The following is a 13,890-nucleotide window of genomic DNA, read 5'->3' on the forward strand; positions in this document are numbered from 1 at the left end:
GCAGATCTTCCATCTACTGGTTCACTCCCCAAATGACCACAATGGCTAGAGCTGGGGCTGGACGAGGCCAAAGCCAGGAGCCCAGAACTCTACCCAGGTCTCTCACCTGGGTGGCAGGGGCCCAAGTACTTGGGCCATTTTCCCCTGCAGATGCAGAGCAGCCAGAACTCCAACTGGCTTTTCGATATGGGATGCTGGCATCACAAGCAGGGGCTTAACATCAGCTCCTCCCTGACCATGGAAGGCTGGACTGGGAGGATGGAGAAGACTCCACGCGAGGACACAGGCAGGGAGACTGGTGTGGGAACACATGGAGGACCCCTTAGAAGACACAGAAATAACTTGGGGGGTTGTTGCCAGGGGTTCTGAAGGGTCCAGTTTCTAGAATGAGGTGGTCGTGGCTTAAGCCAGTGGAAGTCAATCAGTAAAATGGAGTAGTGGCAGGCTGATGCTGGGGACATCTGTATGACATTCTGAAATTGTGCCAGTGCACCCCTTCGGCTGTCCGTTACTCAGATAGTCAGTCATTCCTGCGGTGACACGTGTTTGCAGTGTATCACCTATGCCAGGCCCTCTCTTGGGCGTTAGTTAGACAGGCTCTTAGAAGACAGAAGGGGAGCCGGCGCTGTGGCGTAGTGGATAAAACTGCTACCTGCAGTGCCAGAATCCCATATGGGCACTGGTTCGAGTCACATCTGTTCCACTTCTGACCCAGTTCTCTGCTGTGGCCTGGGAAAGCAGTAGAAGATGGCCCAAGTCCTTGGGTCCCTGCACCCACGTGTGAGACCCAGAAGAAGCTCCTGGCTCCTGGCTTCGGATCAGCACAGCTCTGGCCATTGCGGCCAATTGGGGAGTGAACCAACGATTGGAAGACCTCTATCTCTCTGCCTCTCTTTCTCTCTCTGTGTAACTCTGACTTTCAAATAAACAAATAAATCTTTAAAAGAGAAGAAAACTAGATATTAAAAAAAAGACGGAAGGAGAAAAATTCTTCCCTCAACTTGCTGATAGCAGAAGCCTGGGATTAGAGCTGGCTTTATTCAAAACGCAACTAGCCCTGCTTACAAATGTGTCGTGAGTGAAAAACACAGAAATCATGCCATTGCGGATAAATGTCCACACACACGCAACCCTGGTAAGACCTCATGCTCCTGATGGCCCCAGTCTATAGCAGTAATGATTACCGTGACATTTACCAAGGGTTTACTATATGCCCAACACAGAGAGCTTTATATGTAATTAACTCATCATCATCATTATCCCCGTTTTACAGGTGAGGAAACTGAGTAACTTGTCTCAAAGCCAGGTAGAAGCAAGCCCCTGGCACAGGATCTCAGAGCCTGTTTATTTATTTTTTTAAGCCCTGCTGTGATACAGTCCTCTGGATCTGAGTACAGATGCTTATCAATGCATGGTGAGGTTGTGTCCTGATGAACCCATCGCTGTTTCAAATGCATTGGACCCACCTACCCAGCATCCCATCCCAGCTTAGCCGCACAGCACACGGCAGAGCGACCGTGCTCACTGCCACGCCCAGCGCGGTGAGAGGATCGGGCTGCATGGCCGCTCGCCTGGGAAAAGATCCAAATTCAAAGGGTGACTTCTACTGAAGGTGCATCGCTTTCTGGCCACTGTCAAGGTGAAATGGTGGCGTGAGTCAAGGACCATCCAGGCAGCCCTTGGGTCCTAACAAGTATCGGATTCCCACAAATCCTCTCTAGACCATATTCCCTCCCCCTAAATTTCCATATGCCCAGGCGCAGCTGAACACTGCCCTCACCAGTGTGCCCCTGCCTCTCGTCGCTGTGCCCGTGGTCCTTCCCTTCCTCTGTGCCCTCTGTCCTGTGCCCACTGCCAAGCTGGCTGTCCTGGAGCAATGGTAACGACGTGCGTTCCCTCTCCCCGCTTCCAGACTGCTGTGACCACCCTAGCTCCGGGGAAAGGAGACACCCAGAGGCCAGTGGGTGTAACAACACCTGCCCCGCTCTAACCAGTCTCCTTCCATGATTCCCCACTGGACACTTCACAGAAGCAAATTCTCTATGACATTATGCATGTGTGGTGTACACATGTGCATATGTAAATATGCATATATGCACACATGATTTTAAAATGTGTGTTATTAGAAGTGACAATGACATTGTGGTTATGTTTTTAAAAACTCCCTTATTTTCATGGACATTCCAGTGTGAAGCTTTGTATTGGCTTTAGTTAAACAGCTCAGGGCAAGGACCAGATGAAATAAAACAGCAAGATCCTAAAGTTTGTTCAAATTGACAAAAGAGAAGGAAGGAGATTTTACATTCTTTTACATCTGATGACTGGAAATCTCCATTAAAAAATAAAAATTTCTTCTAATGATCAGAAGAAAATCAGTGAAGAAATCAGGGGATGGTGGATCTAAATATGAGAACTGTCTTCATTTTTTAAAAATGACTTATTTTAAGGCCGGTGTCGTGGCTCACTAGGCTTATCCTCTGCCTTGCGGTGCCGGCACACCGGGTTCTAGTCCCGGTCGGGGCGCCGGATTCTGTCCTGGTTGCCCCTCTTCCAGGCCAGCTCTGTGCTGTGGCCACGGAGTGCAGTGAAGGATGGCCCAAGTCCTTGGGCCCTGAACTTGCATGGGAGACCAGGAAAAAGCACCTGGCTCCTCCATCGGATCAGCGCAGTGCGCCGGCCACAGCACGCCGGCCATGGTGGCCATTGGAGGGTGAACCAATGGCAAAAGGAAGACCGTTCTCTCTGTCTCTCTCTCTTACTATCCACTCTGCCTGTGAAAAAAAATTACTTATTTTATTTATTTGAAAGGCAGAGTTAGGGAGAGAGAGGGAGACACACAAACACACACACACATACACACACACAGCTCTTTCATCTGCTGGTTCACTCCCCAAATGGCCAAAACAGACAGGTCTGGGCCAGGCCCAAACCAAGAGCCCAGAACTCCATGTGGGTCTCCCACATGGGTAGCAGGGGGCCCAAGCACTTGGGCCATCCTCTGCTGCTTTCCCAGGTGCATTATCAGGGAGCCGGATTGGACGTCGAGCAGCCCGGACAGGAACCAGCACACATATGGGATGCCGGCGTCACAGGCAGTGGCTTGATCTGCTGTGCTGCAGCACTGGCCCTGTCTTCAATTTGTAGAAAGTTATTTAACCAACATCAACCACAGTGCAACCCAGGCTGTGCACGGCCATTGTGAAGAAGGTCAGGCTCTGCCCCAAGGACTCACACAAAACAGGAACATGGTGCTGTCCTGCTCAACTCACTGCTCCTCTTCCCCAGGGGTGAGAAGTCAAGGAAGGCTCCCTGGAGGAAGTGGTGCCTGAAATGAGCAGGAATTGGTGAGGAGGGCGAACGCCTTGGGTACATCCCAGGAGGCCGGCTCATCGTGCATACTTCAAGGGTCTTTCCTGTGGCTGGTGGGAAAAACTGCAGGCAGACAGACGTGGGTTTAGATCCTGCAACATATCTCCACCGTCAGGGCTGCCCAAGGCAAGGGTGAAATGACTCCAGGAATTGCGGGGCCTCCCGACTCCGTGTGAGCCCAGCTAAGGGGGACCGTCCACCCCTCCTGGGTTGCACAGGATGGCTTCAGGCACCGACAGGAAGGAAGACTTACTCCCTCATTCATGTCACACTTGGCACTAAGGCATGGGGACATAGGCCTGAAAAGCATAATCCCAGAGTTTACAATCCTAGGGGATGAGGTGACTCCTTTTTGTGAACAAAAGTGAGAAAACAGGTCTGGGGTGCAGCGGCTTGGGTCACCACTTGAGATGCTCATGTGTCGTATCAAAGTGCCTGGTTCAAGTACTGGCTGTTGGCCGGCACCGCCTTGCGGTACCGGCACACCGGGTTCTAGTCCCGGTCGGGGCGCCGGATTCTGTTCCAGTTACCCCTCTTCCAGGCCAGCTCTCTGTGGAGGATGGCCCAGGTACTTGGGCCCTGTACCCCATGGGAGACCAGGAGAAGCACCTGGCTCCTGCCATCGGATCTGCGCGGTGCACCGGCCACAGCGCACTGGCTGTGGCGGCCATTGGAGGGTGAACCAATGGCAAAGGAGGACCTTTCTCTCTGTCTCTCTCTCTCACTGTCCACTCTGCTGTCAAAAAAAAAAAAAAAAAAAAAAAAAAACCACAAGTACTGGCTGTTTTTCCGCCGATCCAGCTCCCTTCCAATGCACCTTGGAAGGCAGCAGATGATGGCTCAAGTTCTTGGGTCCTTACCACTCACACAGGAGACCTGGAGGGAGTTCTACGTTCCTGGCTTTGGCCTGACTCAGCCATGGCTCTTGTAAGCCAGTGGATGGAAGACTCCTCTCTGTGCTCTCTGTGTCTATGTATCATCTATATCTACCATCAAGCTCTAGCTCTTTGTTCTTCAAATTAAATCAAAATAAGTTTTTAAAAATTTTAATGATAGATTCATCTGATTTTCTGTCAATTCTTTTCCTTCTTGGAATAGCCCCTTGCGACTCTGCCTTCCAGAAGCCCCCAGTGCCTGAGCCCTTGGGCTGCGACTCATCCCTTGTTCTTGGTGCTGATGGCACCAAGCTGCTCACAGGGGCAACACCCACAGGAAGAGACTCACAGCACCCACCACTCTCCTCATCCCACTGGGTAACTCTTGGGAGCATCACACTTAAGTGGCCTCAGATTTGTACTCTGAACAAAAGGGACAGCTGCACAATCAGTGGGATTGGAACTTCTTTGAGTGGTTCCTCACCACCTACCACATGGGTGATGCTGGGCAAATTGCTGGAACTTTCCAGGCTTCAGTTACTTCACCTATAGAAAGGGGTAGAATTCCACCTTCCCGTACAAGATAATAGATATAAAACATTATGCATAAATGTTAGGGGTAGGGGCCGGTGCTATGGCACAGCAGGTTAAAGCCCTAGCCTGCAGTGTCAGCATCTCATATGAGTGCCTATTCGAATCCCGGCTGCTCTGCTTCTGATCCAGCTCCCTACTAATGCGCCTGGGAAAGCAGTAGAAGATGGCCCAAGACCTTGGGCCTCTCCATCCATATGGGAGATCTGGAAAAAGCTCCTGGCTTCGGACCAGCTGAGTTCCAGCTGCTGCAACCATTTAGGGAATGAACCAGCGGACAGAAGACTCTATCTGACTCTACTCCTCTCTGTAACTATTTCAAATAAATAAAATAAATATGTTTAAAATATTAGGGATGAACATGTAAGTATTAGAGGGCTATGTTTATGCAAAGAGTAGCACCTATTCATTTCTAGCCATTGTGTATAACAAAACAACTAATTTAAAGGTTTGTTTGTTTGAAAGGCAGAATGACACAGAGAAAGAGAGTGAGATCTTCCATTCCACCAGTTAACTCCCCAAATGACCACATCAGCATGGCTGGGCCAGGCCAAAGCCGGAATCTTGGAACTCTATCTAGATCGTCCACTGGCTAGCATGGGTTCAAGTACTTGAGCATCTTCTGCCACTCTCTCCCTACACATTGGCAGGGAGCTGGCTGGGAAGCAGAGCTGCCCGGACTCAAACAAATGCTCATAGGGGATGCTGGCATTTCAAGTAGCAACTTAACCAGCTGTACAACACCAGCCCTAAAGGGTTTGTTTTAACAAGACACAGTGCCACTGGCTTTGCTCCATGAAGATAAAGATTGCATTCCCCTTTCTCTGTTAAACCCCTGTGTCGAGTTCAGTGCCTGGAACACAGTAGATGCTCAATAAACAGTTGAGCTGCCGGGGATTGTTGGTTTCTAGGGCCAGAGGCTTACACCATTTCTACCCCACAGCCTGGGTTATTTAGCTGCTGTCTCCTTCTTTTCTCTCCTCATCTACCTCAGTGTCTCTGTGGCCCTCAGGGTCCTCGCAGATGACTGAATGATCTTGGAAGGAGCTGTCCCTGCACTGTGGGGCTGCAGGGGGGCACCTGGGGACTTTCCTGTGGTGAGGACAGCAGTACAGGCCCCACTCCCGGCAGCTGCACAAGCCCTGGGCTGCCCAGGCATAGATGCCCACAGGCACCGCCAGCAACACAACACACAGGACCACTGTGATGTGCAGGAGGCGCTCGCGACCCTCCAGCCCGCCGCTGTCTCTGCCCGTGACAAAGACCACACACTGGCCCTGGTGTGGGGGCTGGCTGCCCAGGCTGATGCATGCCTCGTACTTTGTGCCGGGGAGGAGGTCTTCCACGGCATACGTGTTGATTCCAGGGCCAATGTGGACGACCTCCTTCCAGAGAGCTTCATCCGACGCGATGTAGAGGGTGAACCACTCCTCCTCAGAGCTGTCAGCCACCGCAAGCCATTGCAGCAGGATCCCATGCACTGTCTGCTTGAGGACCCGCAGGTCCACGTAGGCATTGCCCTCCGAGGGGCTAGAAGGAGAGAGGGGTGCAGGCAGGGCCTGGGCAGGCAGGACCTGGAGGGAGATGACGAGGGTGCTCCTGCCCATGGAGTTGGAGGCCAGGCAGGTGTAGTTGCCGCTATCTACAAGGTGGGCAGCAGGGATGGTCAGCTCCGACAGAGCAGCATCTTCTGCAGGAGAAGTCACCACTGGAGGAAAGAGCAAAACAGTTACCAGACGGCAGGAGAGTACCCAGCAATGCCAGGTGTTTGTAATCGCTAATTGAGCACATACGTAATGCCAGGTGTCTGCCTCCCAGTGGGTTCTCAACTCACACACGTGGGAGGTTGAGGCTCGAAGCAACCATCCAACTTGCCCTTAGTGAGAATTGCTCAGAGGCAGGAAGTGATCTGGAACCCAGTTGGACCTCTGGAGACCAGACTTTCAGCTTGAGTAGCTGCTCCCACCAAACTATCTTGGCCTTGCTGAGCCTAATGCTATAGTCTTCTAACGTCTCACAACTTTATTTCAAGAGTAAAGTCCTACTTCCCAGATATGCAGTGCCTCAGAGCCAAGTGCCCGGGCTCCTATTCCTTGCTCAATTTGAGGCAATCTTTAAAAAGTTCATGAAAAACACATATTAAGAAAAAACTCTGCATGGGTTTAAAAATAAAAAATGCTTGCACCCAAATAAATGTATTGCCTAATTCCATTTGCCACAAACCTTTTGAAGAACCTTTGTATACTGGTCCTAGGCAAGTTGCTTAAATTCTCTTGGCATTAATCTGCTCATCAACAAAATGGGATAACAGTCTTTACCCATAAGCTTGACAGTAAGTTTTCCGTAAGCTTTAGCTGCTGTTACTACTTGGTGTGTGTGTGTGGGGGGGTGTATGGATAGCTGTAACACATTGCCAAAGACAGACAATTTCTGGATGGTGTTCAAAGACACTATGACAATAACCCTGCATTTCTCCTTTTTTGGCATTTAATTTCAAGTCAACAAAATGTAAGCAAAATGAAGAGGAAGAGTGAAAAATGTGGTTAATTGAGTATTCTTTTAACCATGTACAACAACTACTTAGGCAACCAGCTACAGTTCTCACATTTTAGGCAGATGTGTTATGAATGGGGCACAGAAAAAGATGTAGGAATCCACAAAGGTCTTGCATCTCGGGATACCCTGGGGAGGCCATCCCTGGCTTTGTGACATGCCCACCCTACAGGTGTCTTTGAAGTTGATTCCAGTTGAGCGATGAAAGCAGAGCACAGAGCTCCAGGGAAGGAGAGGAAGGTTTGGGTCTCAAGCCTGAGGCCCGTGGAGTTCACCTCCCCTCCCCAGGCCTCCCCCAGCATTACAACTCCGGGCCAGTAATGTCAAAATGCAGTCAGTATCTAGTACTCCCCAACCTTGCCTGCTGGTAAGAATTAGCAGGGACAGGGAGGGGACACTCACTGAAATATGTATTCTCAGTTCCTACCCTGGACCCATGGAGTTCAAATCTCCAAGAAAGAGGCTTAGAAATCTTATTTCAAGTAGGCACCTCAATTTATACCTGGGAAATTTTAGGAAATAAGTGATGATAATCTCTAAAATCCATCCTAATCATAAATTCTAAAATATGTAGTATATTGTTTTGAAAACACTCAAAAAACTTGTTCATTTGAATCTATAATATTTATAAAACATGTTAAATCAGCCTAGTGTATGTATTTATTTGTGTATATATACATACATTCTAGAGAGATCTCTATGCATTAAAATAATGCTGATATGAGCAGGCATCTGATGCAGTAGTTAAGACACCTCTTGAAAAGCCTACATCTCATATCGGAGAGCCTGGGTTCAAGTTCCAGCTCTGTTCCTGATTCTAGCTTCCTGCTAACACACATCCTTGGGGGCAGCAGGTAATTAAATAGTTGGGTCTCTACCACCAATGTGGGAAATCTAGATTGAGTTCTATGCTTTAGATTTTAGCCCAGCTCAACCCTAGCTACTGAAGGTATTTGGGGAGTAAGCCAATAGATGGGAGCACACACACTCTCTCTCTCTTTTTCTCTGTGTCTTTGGAAAAAAAAAACAATTAAAATAATGCTGAAAATGGAACACTATCCTAGAATCTTACATGTTGCAATGAGATTAATGTAGGCATAACTCAGTCTCACCTGCACTGTGCTTCATGATTGAGCCATCTTAGAGCTTCTCTAATGAGGGTGAGGTTGCTATAGACCTGTCCATTACCCTCTAGATAATCTGAGATGGTGCATGTCACTTACCATCAAATTCTCTCCACATGCTCAGAGGGTAAGTCCATGCAATGGTGGGTGAGGGCCGGGCCTGTGCCAAGCATCTCAGGGTCACATTCTGTCCCACCTGGATGGTGACTTTGACTCTAGAAGTTGAGATCCGTGGCTTCATGCAAGCACTGAGCTCAATTTCATGAAAAAGCTGTCCTGCCTTGGAGAGAGGGCCCTGGCATATCATGTATGAATTCACCAGGATGAATGGGAGGCTAATAGACCTGAAGAACTGGACAAGTCCCCTAAGGCGACAGTCACAAATCCAGGGGTTGTCATGCAGTGCCAGCACCATGCTGGAGAGAACCTCACCCGTGCACCCAGGCTGTCGGCATTTCTGGTAGGCTGGCCAGTTCAAGAAGACACTCTTGGATACCACTGTAAGCCTATTGGAGGATAGGTCAAGATAGGTCAGGTTGACCAAGAACTGAAAGGCTAGCTCAGGGAGTACATCAATCCTGTTGTGTTTGAGATCCAGGACACGCAGGAGAGGGGTGGCACGGAACACTGTCCATGGTACTGACCGGAGCTTGTTCCCCTCCAGTCTCAGCTCCCTCAGTTGTGGCAGGTGCTCCAGGGCTCCTAGGTGGATCACAGTGACATTGTTAAAGTTGAGCCAAAGGTACTCCAAGGTGCTCATGTTAATGAAAGACCCTCGGGGCAATTCAAATAAGGGGGAGTTTTCAATTCTCACTCGCTTGAACTCTTCAGGAAGGTTCCCTGGGAGCTCACTCAAAGAGACAGAGATGCACTGCAGAGTCCTGTACAAGAAACCAAAAAAGCTTTCAGAAGAACATCAAGGAGCTGAGAAGCGGATCCGGCTGTTCCTGGCATTAGACATGCAAATCAGATGAAAAAATATTCACTTGAGATAAAAGGGTCAGGCCCTTTTTGATAAAAATGAACAGTTTACTAAAATCCAGCAATGACTGGAAGGGCCCTCATAGGTACTTTGCTGATTTCCCACCAATTCTAGGCCTGCTTCCACTCTACATCATCCCCAAGGAATTCCCAGCCCCTTTAACCCTCTGGCATCTTGCCCACACAGCGCACCTGCCAAAACTCTCCTCTGAGCAGGTGCATCCTCGCAGACAGAAAGGCTGGGCTGCTTGTATATCCAACAAGACAAGAACCATCAGGAAGTCACGAAACACTGAGGCCATATTTCTCCATAAGAAACTACCTTGTGTATTTTGAGTAAGTTTAGCCCCAGCTTCTGAGTAGCGAATCCTATTATGAATAATCCCTGGGGATGTAGGTCAGCACAGCTGTGGCAAAGCCCTGGGAGGCTCTGAGGATTGTGATGGCCCAGATCACAAGCTCAAAAGAAATGCATGCAGAGGGAGCTATGTCTCCTAAGTAAGACTACAAAATTCACCCTTCGTCTGATTCTTTTCTAAAAGATTTATTTATTTGTCTAAAAGGAAGAATGAGAGAATGAGAGAGAGAGAGAGAAAGGAGGGAGAGACAGAAAACGATCTTCCATCTGCTAGATCACTCCTCCAAAGGGCTGCAACGGCCACGTCTGGCCCAAGCTGAGGCAGGAGCTGGGAACTGCATTATAGTTTCCCACATGGGTGGCAGGGGCTCAAATATTTTGATCATCTTCCACTACCTTCCCAGATGCAATGGCAGAAAGATGGACTGGAAGCAGAGTAGCCAGGGCTTGAACCAGCACCCTGATGTGGGATGCCAGTATTGAAAGCAGTGGCTTCGCCTGCTGAAGCACAATGCCAGCCACTTTTTCTGGTTCATGAGTCAGGAAAGCAAGCTCTAAGTCAGATGTCCAGTTGCACCCTGGTTCTCAGTCTCTTATAAAGAAGTCAGAGAAATAACCAAGTAATGCTATACTGAACACCACAGTACAGAATACTTGTCCAGAGTCCACCTGATACGTCATCATGCACAACTGGCTCCTGGCACCTGCATTTCCAGTCATCTTCTCAAAGCGAAAGCAGATGATGACTTACAATTAACTCTGTGACCATTGCTATCACTTGTTCTTCCCCAACACCTCACATGGTATAGCTCTGCTTCTTCTGCATCAAGACAGCTGCACCTGCAGCTTGGATGACCAGAGTCAGAGAGGCCTATGGAGCAGTTTCAAATACAGATGGCATTTTCTGATGAAACCAGAGCTTTTTTCTTTGCTTGGATTTTTCCTGAATGCTGTGTATTTCACACCACAAAAAGGAAAGACATGCATACAAAAGATACGTGTGATGCTGGATACTTGCTCTGAGCCACATACTTGCTAAGCACAAGGAATGCAGGGGTGAGCGAAACTGATACAGACCCTGCTTCTTCTTTCTTGCTTATGCTCCCAAATCTTGATAGCTTAGGGTTGTCATTTAACTTCTGTGAGCCTCAGTTTCTATTCACATCCATTTGAAATACAGAGCAAGAGAGAGATCTTCAACCCTCTGGTTCATTCCCGAAATGCCCACAATAGCCAGGGTCAGGCTAGGTTGAAGCTACAAGCCTGGAATTCCATTTGGGTCTCTCCTGTTGATGTCAGGGGGCCCAAGCACTTGAGCTATCACCTGCTGCCTCCCAGCATGCATCAGCAGAAAGCTGGATCAGAAGCTGAGGTGGTGGAACTCAGTCTGGCACCCCAATAAGGGAGATGAGTGTCCCACGTGGCAGCTTAAACCACTGCACCACAATGCCCACCTGGTGAGCCTGTTTCTCCTTCACAAAGTGAGGATATTAATAAAACTTCACAGTGTTTCTCAGAAAGTTTAAGATGACATAAAATAAGAACACCCAGCATACAGTAGAAGCCTAAGAATTCACCTCCCATGCCAACAGATTCTTCAAGACCAGAAACACTGGGGGCACTTCCAAATGAATATTGAAATTCATGGGTTCCTGAAGCTCATGATATACATTATACTCTACAAAGGGCCTCAGTGAATAAAATCCGCTTAGTAGCCAACCAGTGAGGGGGGAAGTGGGTCACCAACTAAGCTGATTACCCACCAGGCTTTCCACCCTCTCCAGATCTGTTTGCTCGAGTTCCCCTACAATCCGGGTAGATCTTTGGAGTTCCTATGGAGGTAAACCCACAAAACAAGAATTCTGTGAGCACACAGATTGTGGCAGCAAGAAGTAGGCACTAGCCATGCCCTTTCCAAGGCAGGCCACATCCAGTGCCTGAGGGTGGGGAGGGCAACAGGGCCTGGCCAGTCTGGCCTGATGGGAACAACTCTGATGAGCACTCTTTATTCCAGGGTCTTCTGCCAAGTTTGCCACGTTGTCAGGCTTGCTCCATGGAATTATTGTGTTCTACCTACAGATATCACTAAGCACTGTGAATTCCTTTCCTTCCCCTTCCCCCAAAATACAAACACTTACAGAGGCTTTCTCCCCTACAATTTTCTCTCTGTCCATCCCATGCCAACCTTTTCAAATGAATCCAGTTCTCAACTTTCCAGAGGCTCATGATGAACAACAACTCGGGGGATGGCATTGTGGCATAGCAGGTAAAGCTGCCGCCTGCAATGCCAGCATCCCACACGGGCGCCAGTTCAAGTCTCAGCTGTTTCACTTCAATCCAGCTCCCTGATAATGCCTTAGGAAAACAACAGAGGATGATTCAAGTGCTTGGGCCCCTGTGTGCCCACGTGGAAGATCTTGAAGAAGCTCTTGGCTCCTGGCTTTGGCCTGGCCCAGCCTCCAACCATTGCAGCCATCTAGGGAGTGAACCAATGGATGGAAGATATCTGTCCCTCTCTCTCTCTCCCTCTCTCTCTCTCTCAGCCTAAATTTCTAATAAATATATAAATCTTTAAAAAAAAAGAACAACTACTGGCTATCTCTGGACCTCTTCTTCTCTCTTGACTCCCCATCCTCTGATTTCCTTATGTGGCACAAGGGCATAAAGGGTACTTAGGCTGGGGCTTAAGGCAGGAAATTAGCATAATTAAGGTTAGCTTGAGTCATGTCATTTCACTAAGTTAACCTGAGGTTAAGGGCTAAACCCAAGAACTCCAACAACCAGGGGTGTGTGTGTGTGTGTGTGTGTGTGTGTGTGAGAGAGAGAGAGAGAGAGAGAGAGAGAGAGAGAGAAAGACAGAGAGACAAAGACAGAGAGACAGAGAGGGAGAATATTGTCCCCTTTTCTCCTCTGCAGGATGCTTTTACAAACTTGGCCCTTAGAGTTCTTGGTAGAGACAGAGCCATAGGAGATGAGGTACTCTGTGCTTTTGAAATAGTTTGGTGTGAGTGGTTGCTGGAGGCAGCTCCCCCGTTTGTCTTACTACAACTCTAATAAGAAAGAATTCTGTTTATACAATTGGAAAATGCCACTCCCTTCTCCAGTCTTAGCAGAACTTCAGCATAACTCAGGGAGAGAACTGGGCAATTCATCAAGGAGCAGACACACTACCCTCCCTTTCACTCATGCTCCGGCCTCTTCTCACCCCTCCATGTGCTACCACCCACATCTGAGATGGGCCCTGGGCTCCCACACCCTGCAGGCACCTGTGGGAAACACACAGAAGACAGTACTTCCAAGCCCCCTTAGAATTGTCAGGCCCCTCACTCCTGCCCAGCTAAAGAAAGGTGATATGGAAATGACCTTAGAAAAGTCCCGACATGATCCTCCAGTTTCTCTTTTTCCTGCTTGCACCAACTGTTGACACTCCAGAGGGTGCAGCCCTCATTAGCCTGGGTCCCTGAGCAGGTGAGTAAGGACCCTCCCTCCCTCCATATCTCCTACCAACTCAAGTAGACTCTAAGAGCAGAGATGCACTTTTTCGTGTTAAGCCACTGAAACTTAAAGCATAAGCCTAACCTATTCTGACCACAAGACTCTTGCAACTAAATAAAACAAGCCCAAGTGCTTGTCAGTTGATTGCTGTCTTTCTAGACAATACAATGGATAAAGTAAAAATTTCCAGCTCTTGTCCACTGAACAAGGGGCCCTTGGAGCCATTTGACTGCTAGCCTACATCCACTTTCCAGGACACAATTTCTGCTCTGTGCCTTTTTGCACTTAGACAAGCAACTGCAGGTAACTGATCTACCCTCCACCTCGACAACAGGAATACAACCATGTCATAGTCAGAAAAAGACTTGATGAGGTCATGATTCCAACCAACCTCAAGGGTGGTATGCTGTGGGACCAGCATACCATCATGGTCCAGGCTGGCTTCAGCTCAGGAACACCAGAAATCCTATCGCCCTGACACTCAGAGGGCAGTTGATTTTCAGGGACTGACTCGCACTAATCAAATTCATAGACTAACAGACTA

General features: G+C 48.7%; 1 protein-coding gene across 1 annotated transcript; it reads right to left on the reverse strand.

Annotated features, from left to right (window-relative positions):
- Nucleotides 1-5,659: 5,659 nt before the first annotated feature.
- On the reverse strand, nt 5,660-9,795 carry LRIT2 (leucine rich repeat, Ig-like and transmembrane domains 2). The gene is made up of 3 exons (XM_070057955.2): nt 9,686-9,795; nt 8,612-9,393; nt 5,660-6,543 (listed from the first exon to the last, which is right to left on the reverse strand). Exons 1-3 carry the CDS (start codon nt 9,793-9,795, stop codon nt 5,789-5,791), a joined length of 1,647 nt encoding a protein of 548 aa, XP_069914056.2. The 3' UTR covers nt 5,660-5,788.
- Between the last annotated feature and the right edge of the window lie 4,095 nt (nt 9,796-13,890).

This window comes from Oryctolagus cuniculus, chromosome 15 (assembly GCF_051225735.1).
Source record: "Oryctolagus cuniculus isolate XC-2025 breed Fujian yellow rabbit chromosome 15, ASM5122573v1, whole genome shotgun sequence".
NCBI lineage: Eukaryota > Metazoa > Chordata > Mammalia > Lagomorpha > Leporidae > Oryctolagus > Oryctolagus cuniculus.